Below are 23,479 nucleotides of genomic sequence, written 5' to 3'. Positions count from 1 at the left end.
CTGCCAACAAAGTCACCATACCTCAACAAACAGACTTTCATGGGATGCTCCAGGGTGAAACTGCTGAACTAGAATTTGTCGGCCAACTTGGTGGTATAGAATTTATACTCAAGTCAAGATTCAGGGTATTTTTCCCACAACAGATAACAACTGCCTTTTCCCCATCAATAAGACAGACAGCATCAACAGTGAATGCAGGTGTACATTGTGTACATTTGGGTTCAGTATTGCAGTATAACAGAATTTCTGCTACCCTTTACATTGCATGCAGGGCAGTCAGGAGCTTTGAAGACTTTCCAGGGACCCTGGGCAAGCACTGCCTTCTGCCTCCCCCAATGCACCCTGATGCCCCACAGTGAACTTAACAGGAGATAGCAGAATGGGTAGTCATGCTACAGTAGCAGACAACCCACTCATGAAAAAACAGTCACTGGGTGAAGCAGCTATAGCAGTTGCCAGCATCTTAATTTCCTCAGAATGCCTCTGGACCCTATACTGGAGCCCAGATGCATTCTGAGGAAATTAAGGGTAGTGGCTCCCCATCTGTGAAATGCCTTCCCAGGCGAGGTATACCTGTCTCCCTTATTACAGTTTTAACTTGTTCTTAAATGTTTTAAATTTAAAATTTTAATTTGTACTCGTTTAATATTTTGTTGTTTGCTACCCTGGACTCCTTTGGGAGGAAAGGTGGGATACAAAATAAATAAATACGTTATGCCTGACAGGCACAGGACAGATAGGTGTCTTGGAGAGGGCAGGGCAAAGTAACATATTAACCAACAAGAAAAACAAAAATTAAGGCAGGCTCAGATTACCCGTCTCTCACTCACACACATGACACAATACATTCCCCAGACTGAAGAATTCACCTGACCTCTGCTTTTATACTTGCTGGTGGTGGCATCAGATTGGCCCATCAATATCACCTGAGTTTCTAGGCCTGGATGATTGTGGGCTTCAGGCTAAATTAGGGAGTACAGGGCTAGCTGCCTGGCACCCGCAGCTTGGTCCTTGAGTGCCTCACCACCACTCTGTGCCCTTCAGCATCCTCTGCCTGAAGCATCTGCATCGCTTGGCCTAGTGGTAGGGCCAGCCCTATCTTTGCCCCTCTCCTCACTGGTGCTTTTCTTAAGCACTACTAGTGCCTGCCTATGTAATTCTTCAGGGGCAGGAGCCATTGAGGATATCTTACAGGTGAAGTGTTGCAGGTTCCCCAAACACAGGCTAGTATCTTGCTTTTCTTTTCAGCTTCAGAACAAAATTGCTCAGAACCAGACAGCATACAGAGAGGAATCTGCACAGATTATGGAACATTATAAAATTCACTAATAGGCAAAAAACCTTGCGGTTTAAGAATGTACCTATAACCCACAGATATTTCTATCAAACTTTAAAAAGCAGGGGAATTGGGCATCTATAGTGAATGCACCAGGTCCTCTCTAAGATATTGTACCGCCCTACAAATTTGTAAAAATGCAAACATAATTTGGGTCGATCTTTCACAGTCCATTTCCTGTGTAGGAGGGATTGGAAGGGGATGGGGAGGGAGGGGCAAAGGAAGGGGGAGGGAAGGGGCAAGAGGGAGGGGATAGGAGGGAGGAGGAGGGGAGGGCAGGTTTGATCATTCGCATGCTTTTTGAGTTCAATGGGATTTACTCCTGTGCAAAATTATGCTTAGGATAGGTGAAACTGACATGGGAGAGGGTCAGGGAGGAGAAAGGGAGGGGAAGAGATTGGCTGGGTGGGCACTGGGCAGAGGGGAAGCCCCTTTCCTTTCCAAAAGGAACACATTGTGAATAGTATTATACTTTTCCAGGGTTTTCCCCACCTTTTTATTCCACAGCAGGTACATGTAGCCTCCCACCCAAGTTTAAACCAAAGCTGTCCCTGGCCACATCCACACCAGACTGTTATTTCACTTAAGGCAGTCATGGCTTCTCCCAAAGAATCCTGGGAAGTGTAGTTAGTGAAGGGTGCTGAGAGTTGCTAGGAGATGCCGTGTTCCCCTCACAAAGCTTCAATGAGAGTGGCTGACTGTTAAACTGCTCTGTTCGCTGGAGCTCTGTCAGTGGAATATGAGTCTCCTCTCAGCACCCTTCACAAACTACACTTCCCAGGATTCTCTGGGGGAAGCCATGACTGTCTCATGTGAAATAAAAGTCTGGTGTGGGTGTGGCCCCCTGATTAGGCAAGCCATGCAGTTATCAGTTCCTGTTCTTGTTTTCACAGAAGGTATGGAACTTCTCCATCTTCTGTTGCCAATTATATAATCAATTGGATTCCTATATTTTTTATCGTATAATTTATTTTTTAAAAAATAGAATACAAATTTAAAAAAATTGCAAAAAGATGACTTCCGATCTATCTTCAATCAGCTGTAACAGATACATATAAAGATACCTTGTTCACTAATAAATTAGTATCACATGAACAAATGTATTGATGTGGCATTCATCAAGCTCCTAAATACCTTGTAAGATGGATTTTGATCTTATTTATCTAATAAACAATATACAAGTGTGCTGAGATATGATCTAGCTATTTTTGTTTATTTTAGCTTAGATATGACACATTGTCCTCTGTTGCATACCATAGTAAACCAGTTAGTCTAAGAGAATGAACATTCCATCCACATTCTTTGTTGAAAATAGTTTCTGCAAAGGGGAGCTGTGCTTTTTCAGGGCATGTGCCCTACTATGTATGTAAATAAAATGGTTTATCAGGCATTCCTTCTCCCCTAGGAACCTTGAGACCTGTACTTTTGGGGGTGGGTGGGTTCTAGTTTGTAGTTTTGTGGAGAGGGGTAGAAATTGGGTAATCTGACATTATGGTGGTGTCAGGTGACTGACAGGTTGGTGGCCTCACCACACTGTCCAAGTAGCCTGTAGGGGAGCTCAGGATGTTCCCAGCCCTGGTTTATAGCAATGTAATGAAAGGATCCAGATCATCAGATCAACTGCTTAAAAGTAGACATGCAGAAACACAAAAGGAGAGAGGTAAAACAGGAGGGTCCCTCAGTAATCTGTATTGGGTCTAACCTCAAGCCAGAGCTGTACTAATTGTGACCATGACCAAGCCAAAAGTAACCTCCTACTGTATTGTCGTAAAGTATTGTGGCCTGCTAGGTGCTTAACAACGCCTTGATTTTGACAGTTCCAGGCAAGGAATAAAGTCAGTTTTATCAAGCCCCTGGTGAACCGCCATATGTTGTTGACGAAAGCTGTGTTTTGCTTAGCAAATAATAAATTATGTCCTAACCAGTTTTGGGGCACAATTCCCCTGGAAAATTCTCTTGTACAAGACCCACCAAAATCAAAGAGACTAGTAGTTGCCTATTGTCGGAAGGATCAGACGCCACAAGCTGCAGTACTTGATTCACTGGAAAGGCTATGGGGTGGCTGACAGATCATGGGAAGATGCAGCTGATGTGCATGCTTCAGAATTGGTAAAACTTTTCCATCAACGTTTTCCCCACCGTCCCAAGCCAGACAAGGGGAGGGGGGCACAGCCTGGGAGGGGGGATGGTGTTGGAAGGCAGAGCTGGGGTCCCAATCCCGGGGAGCTGGATCCCGGAGAGTTGGGAGAAGAGTATTCGGATGGATGGCAGAGGGAAGGGGGAGGAACTTCCCCCCTTTGGAGCGAAGACGAAACAGAGGAACTGCCAGTGATAAGGTCGCTTAGCAACGGGGAGCCTGAGCCCTCCCTGGACATTCTCACGCCTCCCCCTCTTTCAGGCTCAGAGCAAGAGGAGGAAGAGGGAGGGCTGCTCACAGCCAAAAAGCGGGGAGGCAGTTTACCATCAGCCCCTCCCCTATCCCCCATCCTGGAATCGGAAACTTCAGAAGAGGAGGGGGTGATGCTTCCCCCCTCACCGCGCACACGCAGACAGCTGAAAAGACAGGAGAGAAGGGGGGAAGGCGGGCAGTACCTGAGGGGCAGTTAAGGAGGAGCGAAAGATTGCGCGCCCGTTTGGCCCCTTCTTAAAGAACAGGCGGGAAGAAGTCCCTTGCTCTGTCAACTTTCTCCCAATGCCGCAGGACCTGTATCCCTGTATTGCTTCATGAGAAAACGCAGTCTTTGTTTGGACATTACCCTAATAAAACACGAATTAACTACAATCGTTGGTCTGGTTCCTGAGTCACATCCTGGGCCTGACACCTATTGTAGCTCCTATGCATTTAAGTGGGGCTTGATCAGGAGAACTACTTAGCAGATGACACCCCATGTCATTTCCCCAAAGTGAAAATTGTTTATGTGCTTCTAGTTGTCCTGATCACAAATTGTTCAGAGTCAGCAGGAGAGTTCTTTCTTTGGCATTTACAGCTTAATAATAATGGCCTTTCACATAGAAATATGAACTTCGTAGACAAATTGGTCTTCCTTAACGAGCCACCAGCATGAATTAATCAAGTAAAATGTTTGAAGGACGGAAATGAATCTTTGGGAGGAAATGAGAGAACAGACGCTGATACATGTATCAGGGGTTATAATGGCAATAACCTTAATTAGAAGGATTTAATTTTAAGATGAACAGATAAAATATGGTGGTACTGTGGAGATGATTTCATTATAGTATAAAAGTTATACTTACAGAATGTGCCAATTTAGTATCATACAGCTATCTGGCTGTCATTGGATCCTGGACTGACCTTTAGGATAAAGAGGTCTCCCCTTCCTAAATTTGTCATGTGTGTATTGAAACATATTAATACTTCAGGAATTTCAGCTGCATGCATAAGTTCCTGTTACTTTTCTCTGCTATAACTTCTACATCTTGTATTGGACATCTTTATAGCCCATAAATCAGGTATAGCACTCATAATCAACTGGATTGTAGTTTGTAGGCAAAAAAATTGAAACATTGCTACGTTGCTTTCTGTCATCTCGACAATTCTGTTAGATCTTGCAACTTTGTTTGTAACTTTCATTAAAAAAAATGCATTATGCGTTAAACCCCTACGTTTTCATGTGAAATGATAAAACCATAAAATCAACCCATTGAAAGCTACATTAATTGAAATTTTGTAAATTTGTATCACATCCATTTCCTTTCAAGGGTGTCATTGCATGAATACCACGATTTTTCTCTCAAGCATTCCTTCATCTTCATTCTGTTTCAACCAGATCTCTTCCCACTCTCTTCCTCCTCCTTTCCAATTAACCCCCGTCGAGTCCACTCAACTGACTCAGTGCCAACCCATTGGAGCTTTTCCAGCTGAAGAATAACAGAAGTGCTGTTAAGGAAGAGGAGGGCAGTAGCCTCCTCAGTATTTCCAGTCATATGTTATCATACAGCCCTTGTTATTGAGTTATAGAAAGTAACCTCAACAACTGACCTTAAAATACCCTTTTTATCATTTAATCTTGAATATATTTATTAGCAGGCCTTAAACTTTGCTGAGAATCTTGTCCACTTCCCACACATGAGACCTGAAACACTGTCCCCGAACAAAATATGAGTTTAAAAATTGACTGAGTTAATCTTCCAGCAAACTGATAATGTATTGCTAGACTACGAAGAAAAACCATGGCAACCATTTTTTAAATACCCTGCAATGTTTAGAAGTATAGATTAAAAATAGAATTGGTTTGTTATACTCATGATTATCAACTTGCTTTATGTTTGTGTGTTTTTACAAGTCACTGTCAAACTAATCAGCAATGTACCAAAAAAAATAATTTACAGCTGATCCTTGCTTCACAGGCAGAGGCACACACTTGAACAGAAACCATAATTAGACAACTGGCACCTATCCATGCGTGGACATTTTTGTAAGAGGTATGTAGCTAGGTTAATCTCATTTAATTAGCTGATCATCAAGCCTTATGGAAAGCGTTCCAAACAATAAAGAATATGCATTAACTAACATCTACGCTTGAATGCATGGATGAAGCGATGGGATGTAATTTTAAATGGAGCATGGGCAAGTGCTGAAGAACTTCTCTATACCAACCTTACAAAGAAGTCCACAAATTTAACTGGACCATAACATTACCAGCCCATCTATGTCTATATTTCTGTATTGCTGCACTACAGATGACTGATGGTCTGAGAGAATCAACCCAACCAATTTACAAAAGCTGTCCTGAATAGTTAACCTGGAGGTGGTTCTTACTTGCCACTGATAAGCAGCTGACTGCTTTTTGTTTTTTTACAAATCTGCCCCACAGCGGTCTGAAAGAGGTGCCCAATTTCCACAACATCCCAGATCTCTGACAGCATCTAGAACTGCATAAAAACTATAAGCACCCCTAGCCATCGAGGCCACCTGAGCCTCCAGTGATAATGCTGGAATATCTTTCTTCCCTAACAATCTTTGGGAGTCTCACATTTCTGTATAAATAAATACACAGATTGTAACTGAAATACTTTGATTAATTTCTGCACAAGGCTTTGTTGACCATGGGTGAAACACATATGGGCAAGGGAGCTGAATAAAAGAATGTTTCCACCTTTGCTGCAGCATCATTGTTGAGTGCTGGATTTGGCAAGCATGGTTATTTGAAATACATTGCTTGGATACACCATAAACATGTAAGAGATCAGTTCGGGGAACAGCACACACAACTGAGCAGAATGCCAGATATGGACTATAAATACTTGAATTCAAATCCTTCCTCAGCTCTAAAGCTTATGTTGGTCCAATCATCATAACTTAGCATACCACACAGGGTTGTCATGTAGCTAAAAAGGTGTAACCCACTGATGTACTGTATCCTTATTGGAATTATGGTATACAATAATGTGATTAATAACACTTTGGCCTTAAGAATGCTTCCTAACAAGAAAGATCTTCAATTCTAAATTCTTAAACATTTAACTTTAACAAATGTGTAAGCCATAGAATACCCAAAGAGAAATAACTTCTTAGAGATGGAGTGTCTAGCAAACCAACAGCTGTTATGTTAGAATATGTATGAAAGGAGATGATGAGTATATTATAAAATGTGTGATGCTTATGGCAGATCCATTTCTTGAGCCAGACCAGGATTCTGCAATGCTCTGGGCTAAGCATAGACTGGTCCACCTAAAGATTTACAGTAGGCAAACGGGAAAAGTTTGTATATAGCTACGAATAAGGAAGGAACTCTAAAATAAACCGTATAATCTAATAAGCATAGGTAGAGTCCAGGTTCTTATTTCTCAGAGTCCCAGGCCTCGGAACACAACAGAAATTGGCACCTCACTCTAGGAGGTCTAGAAGAAAAAAACTTCAAATCCATATTGGTCAATATCTTTATTTGGCCAACCAAAACATTACAAAATAGTGTGCAAGCTTCCGAGTTCGTCAGAAGAAAGTGGCTGGTAATATGTCCACCTGTGTCTACATCCGGAAATAGTCTTAAGACAGAGGATGGGAGCAGATAGCAGACAATCAAATGATGTTTGGTTAGGTGCTGTGCAGTTTTAGGTTGCACCAAAGCATATCAGAAAGAAGAAATATATGATGGCAGATTCCCCACCTCTGCAGATACAAAAATCAGTTGTGACTTGTGAGTGACACAGGTCTGTTTCCCTCCCAAGGCAAAACACACAGGTTCCTTGGTACATGGAAACCAGGAATAAATAAAGAGATTTTCCAAATCCCACAAAAAGTAAAAGCTATTCATGCTGGCTCAGAAGAAAGAACAAACTTGTCCATCCAATTCCTGATTAATGAAACAGACTTCCATTTAATATGCAACGAGAGGGACCAGAGATGAGAATATGGAGCAGTATAAGTTAAGATTGATGAAAAATCATGGGCAATGCGGTGCGCAATTGTGTTGAAAGTACAGGCAGCAGACTACTGTGGTCCCTATGAAAGCAAGTGCATACCCAGGAGAGTACTCTTATGCTCAGGTTGTGCTTGTGGGCTTCCACAGGCATCCGACTGGCTACTGTGAGAACAGGATGCTGGACTAGATGGGTGGCTAGCCTGGTCCAGCAGGTTGTTTTTCCGTTCTTAGTCTTTTTCAGTTTCTTTGAAGAAACTATGCATCCCCCTATGGGGGTCTGTAAGGCTGCCAGGTAAACACAGGAGACCCACACTTAGCAGACTTTGTGAATATACAAAACTGATGCACATCAGCATTGCCATGTACACCAGGGATCCAGGCCGTATGTGCATGCATGTTGCTATCTGCCCTACATGTTGTCCACAGGGACTACTTTTGCATCTACCCTGCAGTGTAGATGGGAATGCATTTTTACCTCAGCCACACACTCAGTTTACTCACACACAACATATTGTCCGAGCTGATGTCTTTGCCAATCAGCCTCCTAGATCCCTAGAGATTTCTTTCCTTGTCCCTCTTAACTTCTCAGAGAGGGCAACGCAGGGTTTGGATAAATTAGAGATGGGCAGGAGCCTGGTCACTGGTGAACTGTGGACCATCTAGTGTCTGCTCGTCACTGAGATTCTTGCTGGCCTAATCCAGAAAGGCACTTAACATGTTCTTAAGCAAAAGTGATATTCAGGGTCACTTAACAGTTAAAAAAAGAATATGTATTAAGTCAGGGACAGGGCATCTGTAGCAATCCAAACGTTACTGGGACTCCAACTCCCAACAGCTCCAGCCAGCATAGCCACTGGTCAGAGAAGATAGGAGTTATGTGAATTTCACACACATTGGTGGATACCAGGGATTTTAAATAGACTAACCAACCAAGTCACAGTTCAAGGACTTGGATCAACAAATCAACTACCACCTGCACTTTGGGGCTGCATTGGCCCCAGTGCTTGCTACATTGTATGACAGTGGGCCAACCAAGTTTGCATTTCCAATTATCTCAAGCAAGTTTTGAAGAGGAGAAACTTGTAATATATCCCTGACTGCAACTCAGAAAGCAGATAGCTAGAAGCAGATGTGTAACATGGCAGACGTTAATTTATTCCCAGGCTGTGGTTTGCTTTATTTTTTTTAAAGGCTTCCACAGGCATGAAGTCATTACACCTCTTATCCCTCTTGTCGCAGGACCCTTAGGCTATCTACCTTGTTATGCATCTCTCGTATACAGAGCCGTACAGAAAATAATGAAAAAGTACAAAGTTTAATAAAAAGTAGCCTTCCACAGCAAAAGAACATGATTTATAAACGGACTCCACAGCTGTTTGCCAGAGGTAATAATTAAGAATTATCTTGATTTATGCTTCCTAGTAATGTAATTGATTTTACAAAAAAATTAAATGCAGAGCTTAGAGAGAGTTAGTTCATCTTGATCATTTGAATACATACATCAAAGAGAACCGGCATCAACCCACCTAGAATTGCTGTGGAAATGGACTGCCTTCATCGATTCCGATTTATGGCGACCCTATGAATAGGGTTTTCATAGTAAGAGGTATTCAGAGGGAGTTTACCATTGCCTCCCTCTGAGGCTGAGAGGCAGTGACTGGCCCAAGGTCACCCAGTGAGCTTCATGGCTGTGTGGGGATTCAAACCATGGTCTCCCAGGTCATAGTCCAGGACCTTAACCACTACATCACACTGGCTCTCACAGAATTGCTGTAGGGGAGAAAAAACAGCATTAAGCTGTGTAGCTGGAACATTTCTCATGCTCCAAGAGTTCTAAATAACATGGAAAAAGTAGTTCACAGCAAAACATTTTATATCCTGTAGTTCAGCATGTGAAGCTGTATCTCACCTCAACTATTTTCAGTTTCCTGCGGTTCAAAATAAAAAGTCCTGGCTTCAGAGATAATTGATTTAGAAGGAAAGCTATTGTTTGTTGTACAAAGATGTTGGTGTGGCCTAGTCATTGATGGAAAGAGGAAAACGTAAGAACATAGAAAGTTGCCTAATCCAGAGTCAGTTCATATGGCCCAGGGAATCCCAAACTGGTCTGTGAGCTTCATTCAGGTGGCCCGTGAAGAATGGTGGGAGCACCAGCTGTGAATGGTGGGAGCAGGACATTAAATATTCATATTGATTTTTAATTTTCTATTATTGTATTTCATATTGTATTTTATGGAATTCAAATTGCAATATGATAAAATACAATGTAATAAAAGCAATAAAATATAATTAAAAATCACCAATATCTAGCACAGGGCATTACAAATGCTACAACAGGCAGAAAAATCATTAAGTGGTCCACCAAAACCCTCAGCAATGTTCAAGTGATCCATTGGGGGGGGGAGTTTGGGATCCACCAATTTAGCCCAGTAGTAGTGACACTGACTGGCAGCAATGCTCCAGAGATGCAGCCTAGAACCTTTTATATGCCAAGTATATGCTCTGCCACTGAGCTACAGTCTTCCAGGTGCACAAGCACCTGCACATTTGTAAACAGGTTCCTATAGGACTTCTGTTCATTCCTCCAGAAGGAAAATACCCTGTGAAGCAGCTTTCCCCAACTTGGTCCCCTCAAACTATTTCGGACTTCAACACCCATCTTCCATGACCGTTGGCCATGCTGACTGGGGCTGATGGGAGCTGGGATCCCAACAAGGTCTGGAGTGCAATAGATTGGTGAAGGCTGCTCTGAAAATTGCTCTGGGCTTTCTATTTCTCAGAAAAGAGGAAATGTGAACATGTATCCATAAGAAAGAACAGTCACAAGATTGTTTTGTGCTTTCCTGTGCCTATAAAAGATCAACATTCTGAGTTCAGAATAACTTATGACAACGTACAAATAAAACATAGGAGGCACAAAGCTAGATGTAGCAGCAGCCACGAAACCAAATAGTATGAAGCAATATTACTCAGTACCACCCTGAATGTACAATCTTCCCCCATTTAAGGTTTGCTCAATAGCCATAAACTAATATTCCCAAAATGGCACATGGGTCCTCTTGTGGCTTAACACATGCTTTTTCATCATTCACACAGTGCACTGGAATTTTCAGTGTGCTTCACATGCATTCTCTGCTTGTATTTATTATTTAACCTTGTAAAGTAGGTCAGGATTACTATTTAATATTGCATTTTCAGGGCTGAGGATGACAGAGTGTAGATTACACAATGTGTAGCTCTTTTATCATTAGGATGATGTCAGTACTAGGGCACATGTGACAGGGATTTGTGAGTGAAGGCCTGTGGGCTGGACTAGAACATACAGCAGCCTTCCTCAACTGACCTCCGGAAAATTCTGCAAACTACTTGGGAAGACAGACGGACTAATGTTAGCATTTTGGAAGTAGCAAAGACTACCAATGTTGAAACAATGATCCTTCAACATCAACTTCGCTGGACTGGCCATGTTGTTCAAATGCCTGATCACCGTCTTCCAAAGAAGCTACTTTACTCCCAACTTAAGGATGGAAAATGGAATATCAGTGGACAGCAAAAGAGGTTTAAAGATGTTCTTAAAGCGAGTCTAAAAAAATGTAACATGAACATCAAGAACTGGGAAGTCTTGGCCCATGAACGTCCCAAATGAAAGTAGACTATTATCAAAGGTGCTATGGACTTCAAAGAAGCACGAATACAGGGCGAATGGGACAAATGAGCTAAGCGGAAGGCACGTCAAACAAATCCTCATCGCAACCATCTTCCATCTGGAAACCTACGTCCTCAGTGTGGGAGGCTGTGTGGATCCAGAATTGGCCTCCACAGTCACTTACAGACCCACTGTTAAAGACCTTTTCTTGGAAGACAATCTTACTCGGCCATGAGTGATCACCAATGAAATGAATGTTGGATTCCCATCATCCCTGACTGTTGGCCATGTTGGCTGCGACTGATAAGAGTTGGGAGTCCAACATCTGGAGAACACCAGGTTGGAGAAGGCTGGGATATAGTCAGGCTTCCATACCTGCTTCTCGTGTATTATGCTGTGTTGCCACCTACGCCCTACTTAGTAAACAAAGAAAAACCAAACAAGCTGAGCAGAAGGTCCTGCATGTGCCATAGAGTGGCAATCTGGACTTGATTTGGGCACACATTGACAAAAAAGATTGATTAGCTTAAATTGGGTGTCAATCCAAACACATAGAAACAAAAGTTTTGAACATGCCCCAGCTTGTTCAGAACTTGGCAGAACATCTGTATATGCATCTGAACATTCTTTCCTACTTGCCCAACATTCCGCTGCATGCGAGGGTGACCAAGTGACAGAATGCAACAGGAGCCTACACAGATAGGTAACAGGCTTGATTCTTAACCGAGAGGTGTGGCACCCTGTTGCGCTGCAGCCAACTCGGAAGGGACAGGAAGGGGGGAGGCATGAATTTCAGGCGCCTCCGCAGTCAGAAGAAGCAGAGTTGGGGATTGTTGTGTCTGAGCAGGATCGTGCAGGAGAGGGGCAGCCTGCTCTCCAGCCAGTTCCCACGAGTAATGCCCTTTCCGAGGAGCCGAGCGCACCGCCCCCAGTTGATGCAGAGGACTTGTGGAAGTTTCAGAGGCAGTGCCAGCTCCTCCTTTCCCAAGCAGTTCCCAGGAGCATTCCAATGAGGCACCGCCTCTTGACCTTGAGCCTGTTGCTCAGGAACAGGTGTCTTCGGATGAGCAGTTGGAGGCGCATCCCCTGTCTCCTCATTCCCGCCGCCGTGAGAAACGGACAGGGCAAAGACAGGAGTTACGAAGGAGTCAGAGATTACATTCAAAAACATTTCCTATATAAGCCTGCCGCTCCTAGGGGGGGTTCGCTGAGTCAACTTCCTTCACACGCTGCAGAGCATGTCTAGAGTATAGTTAGTGACTTTAGTGAGTTAGCATAGAGTTTCCTATGAAGCGCAATGCTTTTGATGTATCCATTACTCTAATAAAACGAGATTTACTTGCACACACACTCCAGCCTCATTCTTTTGGCTCTGGGCGGGACACACCCAAAGATGGGAAGCAGGATTAGCTCCTCTCTCCTGTTGGTGTTGCTGAGTACATTCCTCCGCTTTTCCCTTCATAAGTGGTTGCCGCTTATTTCAATAGAAAAAACGTTAAGGTGATACACTTGGAGAAAAGAGCAAATGAGTCAGGGGGGGTCGGTAAGGCATGGAAAGGCCTTAGCAACATTGAGGCCATTTTCTCAGTGAAGACCTGGTGTGAAGCAGGATGGTGATAAAGGGGGGAAAGACATGGGCAAAGGGGCTGGAGCCTTTCCTTCACAATTTGCCCTTAACTTCATGGAATTCCATGGGCACAGATCAACTTTTCAAGGCAGAGCTTCCTTTTGGAAGCTGACACACTTAAAAAAAAAATGGGGGGAGAAAGGGTGGGATATAAACATAAGAATAAGAATTTCTCCCAAGATGAAAAGATCAACAGCAGGTAACCCTGTGGGTTACATGATGGTACATGTCAAATGAAGCTGAGGTTTTTCCATTAATATAGCATTAAATGGAGAAAAAAAAGGTCTGCATGATAAACTGGCCCCTGGGGTTGTTCATGGTATCTTCTGTTGATCAGAAAGGCAAAAGAAATGGTTGCTATGAGAAAGTAATTACTACGCCTCTATCCAATATTTTTTCAATTGCTTGATGTTGAAGATTCATTGCAGTCTGAAGAAATAAGAAAGCAAGGGGTTGTATTCAATGTAAGTCATACTCAGAACAGACCCATTGAAATTAATGGACACAGCTAACTTAAGTCCAAATTTCAATGGGTCTACTCGAGCAGAACCTAGTTGGATACAGGGCCAGGGCTTTTAACTGTGTTATAGGTTGCAGACACTACCAACAAAAAACCCTCCAGTTCACTCAAGCCAGACCAGATGTGATGGAAAAGGCAACAAAATATTTCAGCTCAGGTATCAAAAACTACCCTGATAGCCTTCTGTACTGTGGTAGTGCTTAGTATTGCTGGATATTATAGGCATGCCTATTCGATCCCAACCAACACCTTGCAGCCCTTTTGCCCTGCCATTACTACTGAAATATTTTGGACTGCAGAGGAGGGAGGTTGCATATATAAGTGAAAATGCCAAATCTGCATCTGGGACTATGGAGGCCAAGAGCACCTCCCTGTGCATAGAATTGCCAATTTACTTTGCATGATATAAGACACTGTACAGTTCATAAGCAAGTAAGCGTTTGAAAAATAAATGAATCAGAACAAGCAGCTTCATGCAAATCAGCATCTTGGAGAAGCAGGACCCTAAGACAGCAATCCTAAAGCAAACGAGGGAGTATAACCCCCTTGAAGACAGTGAAACCTGCTTCCAAGTGAACATGCACAGGCTTGCCCTTTAAGTGGTATATGATTTCAAGTTTCGGGGAAGGTTGCCAAGCCACCAGACACACCACTACAGTCCACCAGTACCTGCCTCCAGTTGCTAGAAAAGGAAGAGACAGAAAGAAATGTTGATACATGCAGAGAAGTGCGCAGCAGTTTGGGTGGGGTGATGGCAGGTGAAAAGAGCCACGTTAATTATTCTCGAAAAGCCTCAGAACTGTACAGAGTATTCAGTTAGCATCAGACCTTCTTTGAAGTAGCTGATTCCAGCTTGAAGATAGGTATGACCGATTGCTTGGATTTACTTTCGCTGACTATGCCAACCTACTGCCAAGGACCCCCACCTAACTGGGTCTGAACAAAAGGCTGTCAAGTCTCCATAGGATCGGACAACAAAAGCTTCCCTTTCACCCTGAAGGCTTATAACCCCAGTTTGCAAGTCAATTTCACTGCTACTTTGGAAAGTGAGGAAAGGCTGGGGGGGCAACTCCTTAGCCCTCAACAGCTGAAGTGGCAAGGCAGCAAGTTCCCTTGCCACAGCAGGAATTGTCTGCAGGCTTGTTTTGACTCTAGCTTGAGAACTATGGGAGACGGGCATCCTGCAAGAGGCTGAAGTGGGCACAGAAGCCTCTCAGTTTATCAGCATAAGTTCAAGTTGCAAATGACATGCCAAACTATAATAATTTATTATCTAACCCCTCCCTATCACCCCAAAAACTTACTTAGTAATAAATAAAAGGGAAGTGGGACATGAAATGAGTAAACTGCTATTTTTGGGGGGTATAAAATGACTGTATAAAAGCCAGTTTGTACATGTTATGCGCCTTCAATTACGACTTAGGGCGACCCTATTAATCAGTGACCTCCAATAGCATGTCGTGATTCCTTTAAGGAATCAATCCATATCTTGTCTGGCCCTCTAGGATGCACACCTTAACAAGGTGAGGGGGTTTGAGAGTGTCAAAGAAGCTGATGTCAGCTCTACACTGCATCAGCAGTGTCAGGGGGGGCTGGAAATTCCTGGGTCTTTGGCAGGGAAGGAAAGTCCTTAGCCAGCAGTCGGGTTGTAAATCTGCCAGGCCTATCCGAAGCGTACTTGCCGAGTCAGAAGTCCAGAAGCGAGGTCAGTGGAGGTCCGGGATCAATTGCCAAGGAGGTCAGTCAAAGAGATGCTGCAGGGAAACTAGGTCTACACAAAGCCACGCCTGACGTTGCAGTCAGCAACAAGCTGCAGCCAAGGTGTGCCTTATAAAGAGCAGGATGGACAGCAGGTGTGAGCCCTCAGCATTTGGGCCTTAAGGAGACAGGCCTGCCTCTCCTCTGCCTGACCTTCTGCTATCTACGTTCTGCAGGTGAGGGGGGAGTATCCTGTTCACTGTCTGTGTCTGGCTGCAGGGCCTCTGCTGTCCCTGGGGTGCTCTACAGCTGAGGGGCAGAAGGAGCTGGATTCTCAGGAGGCTCCTCCGTGTCTCCTGCTGCTCCTGGGTCTGCTGCTGTTACTCCCGAGTCATCCTCATCTGAGGAGTCCTCTGACGGGGCCATGACAGCTGAGAGCAATGCCATCAGGAGTCTAGACCAAGAGGCTAGACTCCTAGCAGGGGCACCCAAGGTGGAATGGTCAAAGCCGAGACACCAAACTAAGATGCATCCAAACTCAGAGGAAGGCAATGGTAAACCACCTCTGAATACCTCTTACCATGAAAACCCTATGAACAGAGTTCGTACATATTTTACCAAAAGTGACATATGCCTTGCTTACCTTTAAAGCCCTACACAGCTTGGGACCAGGGTACCTGAAGGATTGCCTGCCACTGCATGAAGCTCATAAATGGAGGCTCTCCTCTCAGTACCCCCACCTTCTGGGGTGAAGTCAGTGGCAAGAGGATCTTCTTAGTTATGGCCTGTGGAATTCCCTCATCATGAAAGCTTGCCCAGCACCTACTTTTTCCTAGGCTTTTAGATTCTTAAGCTGAAAATGATTTTTACTGCTGCTATTTATAATTTGCTTATTGTTGTTTTAACACTTTGCATTGCTTTTATTGTTGTAAGACTCCCTAGGAATATTTATACTAGGGGTGGTTAACCCCCCACTTTGAGGGCCCGATTTGGCCTCCTCCCAAGCAATTTTTCTGCCCTGCAGATTCCACCAGTTGGTAGGAGCAGCAAAACAATATAAACACAGTGCAGAGGTGGGTGGAACCCAGCACCTTTATGAAGATACAACTCATCCCATTGCTGATCACCAGATCAATCATTTGATGAGCACAGAGTGGGCAGTTACCCCTCATCTACAGCTAATCTGCATGGTTCAGCTGAGGACAGGGGGCTGTGTGTCTGCGTGTGCATGAGAGGGTGTGGAGTGGGCACACCTACCTTTGGCCACAGCTGCTGCTGCCATATTGCCCTCAGAGGCTTGGCCAAGGGTGAATGTGGCCCTTTGGCCAAGAAAAGGTTAGTCACTGCTTGTTTATACTGAAGGACAGGACAGAGATGAATAAAGTAATAACGTTCCATCTTATTACTGCAACTGGCAATTTGTCTTGCTAGCCATGGAGGTGGAAAGAAAAAAAGCTAGTCTCCGTGAGCCACAATCATGTTGCGAGTTGCAAGCCAAAGCAGCAGGATTTGGGCCTGCAGGAAGGAAATTTTGCCCCACTCCACTGGTATCCTGCCACCCACTGAAGTAACTCTCCCTCACACCAATAGTTTGGTTGCTTCCTATCTCACAAGAGATACGAGTTTTCCCTTTCTGTCCACTTCCTTGCAAAGTGGTAAAAAGTGACTCAGCTCTCCAAGAGTTTTAAGGTGAGCACAGTGTTATAGTGGCTCCCGGGTTTGCCTTTAAAAGGTCTGCCTTTATGCTATCAGGCCAAGTTTAAAGACCTCACTTTTGGTTTATAAAGCTTTGAACAACTTAGGACACAGTTGCCTTTGGGATCACCTTGCCCTCTATGCCTCAAGCCTGATCTTTACTTCAATGAATGAGGCTTGCTGTTGGCAGCATGTGTAAGACATAAAACTACAGCAACAGGACATTCATGTGATCGCACTAGCTTTGTGGAACTCTGCTCCATTGAGAATTAGCTAGGCACCTTCTTTTTTCTATTTCAGATGCCTGCTGAAGACTTTTCTATTTAATTGGGCTTTTGTCATTTGAACTGCTGTTTGTTTTGCCTATAGCTGATACTCTTATAATGAAAGAATTTTACATGTTTTTTTAATGTTTTTATGATGATTTTATGCACTTGTTAACATGTTTGTGTATTTTGGTTACTGCTTGTATATATTTATGAACAAGCAGTCTGTAAATGATCATATAAACAGCTTTAGGGAATAACACTATAGCAAAAGCAGCAGCTCTCTTGGGTTGTGGCAAGATGGAACATATATAGGCTTAGTATCCGTGGGAAGAAAGGGAGACCCAACATCTAAAGTGAGGATCAGCTGTCCACTGAGTAATATCAGAAAGCCAGCTGAAAAACATTTATTTGATGAAGTGCCCACACAAGATCTGAATCATCTCAGGTCTGTGAGAATAATCTAAAAAGCAGCTTTTCTCTGAGCTGGTTGTGTTAAAAATGTGATCTTTCCCCATGAAGCTGTGGCCTCATTTCTTGTTACAATTTCATCCTGCCCTTCATGATTCTTCATCATCTTGCTGATTTCTCTTCTGTTAAAAAAAACAAAAAATTGAGCTGGTACTTGAAAGACAATTGCATTCAACATTACAACTATTTTCTAGAGGAGTTAGGCATTAAATAGAATAGAACGTATTTCTGGGGCCACCCTTGTAAAAGCAGATGTGGCGAAACATTGGCCTAACTTAATGTGGGTGCAGGGAGCCCCAAGGGAGATCAGGAGGGCATGAGAGCTGAAAGAAGAAAAGCCCTCTGCAATTGTTCAGTTTAGACCTTTGGCAGGAGCAATCTGTCCTTCCCTTGGCAGCCCATGTTGGCAGTGAAGAAGGGCAAGGAAAAAAAGGGGATGGTAGAAAGGAGGGAATACCTGTCCTCTGATCCTGTCCCACCACTGGCATGTCCCCATGCCCCCCCCAAATATGGCTCTCCACAGAAAAAAGGTTCCCCACCCCTGCTCTAAAGCAACAGAGATTGTATCTGAACGTCACTAAATTTTAAAATCAACTAAATAAGTAATTTTTTTAAAAAAGTTGCCTAATCTAGTATTACCAATACACGCTAATACTACAGAATTCAAGGAGGGGATCAATTGTTAGTAGGCACCAATGTCAAAGCGTTTTTTAAAAAAAGACTAAACAAGGATCTCTCCTTTACAGCAGGGAACTACAGGGAAACAGAAGACAAATGACTTCCTGGTTAAGTGACAGCATACTTGAAGCTCTTCCCTGTTGAATTGAACACTCTCTTCTTCTTCCTGAACTGACAGATGAATCATTAAATGCATATACTGTTTAGTAAGTACTCTCTCCTCCATCCCCCACAGCATTCATTTTGCTGGGACATAATGAATAGATCAATTTAGTTCTGTGAATGCATCAACGGGCTTGTTGGGTTACTCCAGCAGGTAAACAGAATGGCCTGTCCCAATTTTCATTTCATTTTAATAACAAAGATAATGTTGTAACCCAGCTCCAGTCCTTTTTAAGTCTTACAAAAGCACTACAAAAAGCTCGGTAGGGAAAATGGCAGCTTCTTGGGTAACTCCATAAGCAACTTCTGCAAGCTTTGGACCTAAAGATTTCAGAATCTATAGGCCAATACATTTGGGGCTTTTTAGTTAAACATTGTTCAGCCACCAAGAGATCTTCTGTAAAGCTTGAAGGTACTTCCTGTTATTAGATTAAGACTGGATTTAATAAGTATACAAGTCATAGTACATAATAATCCATCATTAAATAAATGGATGTTCTTTTGGAACAATGCTTCGAATGGACACATTTCTTTTGGATTAGCTACAGTCCCCCCCACCCCCGCAGTCAACAACAACAGGAAAATACTCAGTGAAATGTTGTTGATGAGATTTCAATCTGTGCCGTTCCCAAGAGTTATTCAGTGCTTTCCTTATGCCTGAGGGGCGATATGATTAACCTTGTTAAAATGGCAGGCAGGCAAGCAATTGATTTTAAGGGAAAACCCTGATGCTTTCTGCTGCATGATCAATATGCCTGATTTACTGAGAACAAGCTGCAAAACATTACCAAACAGAATGACTGTGTGTCCAGTCGGAACTTAGGACTGAGACATGAAGTAGTTTTTGAAAGTGAAAAAATTGTCTGAGAGAACCTTTAGCATACATATGCATTTATTTCCTTTCAACTTGCATCTGGAAAGACATCTTAAGCAGGTTTTTCAAAAAACCATCCAATGATATTCCCATATTATATCCCCTGGAAGAGGCAGAAGTAGAATGTGTGTATTCACCACAAACAGTGATCCCTCTTTCAAATCATCTACAGTTCTCTGGAAAAACTATAGTCCTGACTCTAATGTGATTACATGGCAGTATGGTTTCTACTTATATGCATAAATCTTCTTTTAATATAAATTCCATTTACAGAAAAGAGGGGGTAGTGCTATATGAGGGTGTTGGTGGGGAAGGGAACAGGTCAAAGGCTTTCCTAGTGAAAAACATGTGAACCATAAAGAAGGAGAAATGTCATTTTCAGCATCTCAGTCTATACCAGACAGAAATCCACAATACGCATTTGTATACAAATATGATGTCAACCATATGCACGGCTCCTACCCTAAATAAGTTTAGAATCGAAGACCTATCTCAACAAGGAGCTGGAAGAGAGCAATGAAAATGACGATGGAACACTTTCTCCACAGGAAAGGTGGTGTGTAGAATCATAGAGTTGGAAGGGGCTTATAAGGCCATCGAGTCCAGCCCCCCGCTTGGTGCAGGAAATGTGGGTGTGTATATTTGCACACATGCATGTTAGGGGGTTAGCTTAGAAGACAGACTAATAAGGGAGGGAACATATTAGAGGTTTGCGACATGATGAACAATGTAAGGAGAGAGAAATTTTTCACCCTCTCTCAATTCTAGAATGCAGGGTTACCTGAAGAAATAGACTGGCAATAGTTGTGGAATCCACCATCTCAAGATGGAACAATGACCATTAGGTTACATAGCTTTAAATAAGGATTGGACAAATACAAAGAGGTTAAGTCTGTCAGCAGCTTTTAGAATATGTAGCTAAACAGAATCTCTTTATAGTGAGCCATATACCTCTTCACACACAATGCTGGGGACAAATAAGAGGGGAGGGCTCTCGCTTTTAAACTGGGCTTATGACCTTGCACAGACTTGGGCTGGGTGCAGTTGGAAACGGTCTGCTAGATGCAATGGGTCCGAGTCTGTCTAACAAGGCCATTCTTAACTAAAGAAGTGTGCCTTTGCAACAGCACACCATGCTAAGGTTGTGTACTCTTCAGCTCTAGGGTGAAATCTATGTTGTTTGTATTGTGATCTGCGAGAGAAATCTTCAGCTTAAGGCCTGAATGTATGCCACTTTAGTATTGTTGTTCTGGAATGTAGCCATAATATCTTTAATAATTTAAAGAGAATTTAAAACATCCAATTCCTGGCGGCAACAGTGCTGGGGAACAGTGGGTTCCAGTTATATGTCCTTTTATTTAAATGGGCTAGTAAAACAAATATATCTCCTATACACAAAGAAGGTATATAGCGACTCAATTTTGCCCATGTTGTTTCAGCTGATCATTGCGTTTTTAGAAAGGATGGAAGCACTGGATGGCACAATTACAGTTAATTACTGTGCTGGAGAGATTAAAAAAATCTGTACAGAATTTGGGATCTACTGTTAGATTACAAACTAAAATTAAAAGTTTCAAGACAACCCAACATCACTGCAGCAATTGGGCTAGAGAAGTTATGCTTGCCAAAATTCTCCTCTCCACACAAAACACTGTCCTTTATTATACCAAGCAACTAGTATTAAGAGGACCAGGAAAGGCAGAAACCTAAATTAAAATAGAGAGTTTGTTTGTTTCTACATTTATATCCCACCTTTCCTCTAAGGAGCTCAAGGTGGCGTACATGGTTCTCCCACCTCTCTATTTTATCCTCACAACAACCCTGTGAGGTAGGTTAGGCTGAGAGGCAGTGACTGGCCCAAGGTCACCCAGCGAGCTTCATGGCTGAGTCATGATTTGAACCCTGGTCTCCCAGGTCCTAGTCCAACACTCTAACCACTACACCACACTGGCGTACCAAATATATGACAAAAGAAAAAGTTCAGCAGGAACCAATACAATGTAAAAATAAAAGAACAATTTGGATTAGTTCAGACATATGTATTAGTCAATTGATCATGGAGTTTCATGTGGCAAATTTATGTCTTTGAATAACCATAGCAGATCAGCCTCCACCAACAAAACGTCACATAACCTTTTCAAGGAGGTCTATCCACTCATCCAGCTTACCAAGGGCACAGTAATGACAAATCAAATGACACATGCAGATGTAAAATGGCTTGTGTTACAATCTGAACACGTTAAGTGCTTGCACGCAGTTGCCTTAGAAACCTGAAGATATGCCTCCGTTATAAAATTTACTTACCAGTTTGAGCAGGTCAATTAACTTGTGAACATCTTCCCCAGTGGAAAGGTCTACAAAATCTTTGGGTAGTCTGTAGCTGAGATAGGGGCTAGGTTGCACAGTAAGGTTGCTGTTTGTACAACGGAATGATGGATAGTCCTAATAAGGGAAAGCAATAAGCAAGAAATGTCAGTTTAAGATTGCTATTGTGGGTACCTAATTTGCACAGCAAATTTCAAACAATCTGACAATGCATTCTGGAGTATTAAAAGGCTCACACTAAGAAAAGTTACTCACTCAGGTAGTTCCACTTTATCAACAGCTTTTTAATACATATTTTTATTTAAATACACATGGTGTTAGGAAAATGCCTCAAAATATTTCAGAGATGTTAAACATTTCTGGAGGAAAAGAATGTGAAGATTCTGTAAAGCCCTGTTGAACAACTGTATTTCCTGAACGGCCACTTGTCCACCAGGTGGCCTGCTGGCAGTCTCTATTACCATAATGACAATTGCCTCTACACCCTCTGTTGCCCTTTGTTTGGCAAGGCAGGTGGTGGTGGTGGTATTTCTCAGGGAGCCAGTCTTGGCCGAGGCGTCTTCAGTGACTGCTTTTAACTATTAATAGGAATTAGCACTCTCAGTATCTGACTCTCAAAGATTAAAAATAAAATGAAACTGGGAATATAGGCAGTTCAGTTATATTGTGAAAGACAACCCAATATTATAAAGGAAACATCCACTAAGAAAAGAAACACTGTTAAATGTATAAAGAGAAAGTTCATGGGTTGAGGTGACTCTGGAAGAATGATATTATATTATAATGGGTTTCTTGAGGTGGGCAGGAGGATGGCTGGTAAGTGCATTAAAGGTTCAGCATTATGAGCAAGTTGGGAAAGCAAGGTTGTCACTCTGAAGGGTTTCTTGAAACTAATCTTGTCTTTCACCTTCCAGTATCCCACCAGCTCTGCAGCCCAGAACTCCAGAAGTTCAAAAAGGAAATGTATGAAACATATTCCCCCACAATTCCTGCTGGTCAAAATGTAGCAGTGGGAGAGAAAAATCAAAGGCCTAATTTATTTGGCCTGAAGCAGTCCTACTCAATTTTAAACCAAGATGTGGCAAAATTTTTGATCAGTTTCATTTGCAAAGAAAAGATTTTTTTTTCAAATGAAGGTTTTGTACGTAATGCCTCAGCTGTGCATCTGCCCATTAAATGACACCCTTACATCTGAGTAAGACACTGGATCACAAATATATTTCCAGTCCCTGGATAATAAGAGAAGTAAGCCACCTCTACATTACTGAATAATACTGCAGTTGGTGGTTTCAGAAGAAACATTAGAGAATAATTGGCAATGCTGCGAAATGGTCCTGCCAGGCAATGCTTGCAGGTAATCAATTCTCATTGGGAATCACTTCAAAAAGCAAACCTATGAGCAGAAAATAGACTTGCCCTATGGCATTTATTATCTCTGTAGTACAACTTCAACCGAAGTCCATATATTTGGTTCCAACAAGGCAACATAGCTCCAATGGATGTATGAACAGGCAAAATAAATCCTGATGTCCAGGCACGTATAAGCCTACAGAAGCCATGAAGACTTGCTTAATTATATTTCCAGTTACATCATCATACCCTCTGTTCCCCCCTCTCTTCCACCTCCCTTACCTGCTCCATGGCTGCACCTTCACTCTGGTCATCTTTCAATCCGCTTCCCGACCTCAGCTCCTCCCACGTAAACAGCAGAGAATCTGTTACCTCGCCAAATGGATTAAAATCAATTAACCACACTCTACCCTGCAGAAGAAAAATGGCAGAGGCAAAACATAAATCT

General features: G+C 42.7%; 1 protein-coding gene across 6 annotated transcripts in view; it reads right to left on the bottom strand.

The window, feature by feature from the left end:
- Positions 1 to 17,523: 17,523 nt before the first annotated feature.
- Positions 17,524 to 23,479, bottom strand: part of CDC123 (cell division cycle 123) — a 60,694-nt gene continuing 54,738 nt past the window's right edge. For all 6 annotated transcript variants that reach the window (XM_061582249.1, XM_061582246.1, XM_061582250.1 and 3 more), the window contains exons 12-14: positions 23,314 to 23,442; positions 21,661 to 21,798; positions 17,524 to 17,764 (exon numbers count right to left, since the gene is read on the bottom strand). In XM_061582249.1, coding sequence (XP_061438233.1) covers positions 17,732 to 17,764; positions 21,661 to 21,798; positions 23,314 to 23,442 — 300 coding nt within the window. In that variant the 3' untranslated portion in view covers positions 17,524 to 17,731. The remainder of the gene's footprint in view (positions 17,765 to 21,660; positions 21,799 to 23,313; positions 23,443 to 23,479) is intronic.

The sequence above is a fragment of the Rhineura floridana genome, chromosome 8 (genome assembly GCF_030035675.1).
Source record: "Rhineura floridana isolate rRhiFlo1 chromosome 8, rRhiFlo1.hap2, whole genome shotgun sequence".
NCBI classification, from domain to species: Eukaryota; Metazoa; Chordata; class Lepidosauria; order Squamata; family Rhineuridae; genus Rhineura; species Rhineura floridana.
The sequence above is the reverse complement of the archived record's forward strand: the minus strand, read 5'-3'. Positions and strand labels throughout refer to the sequence as shown.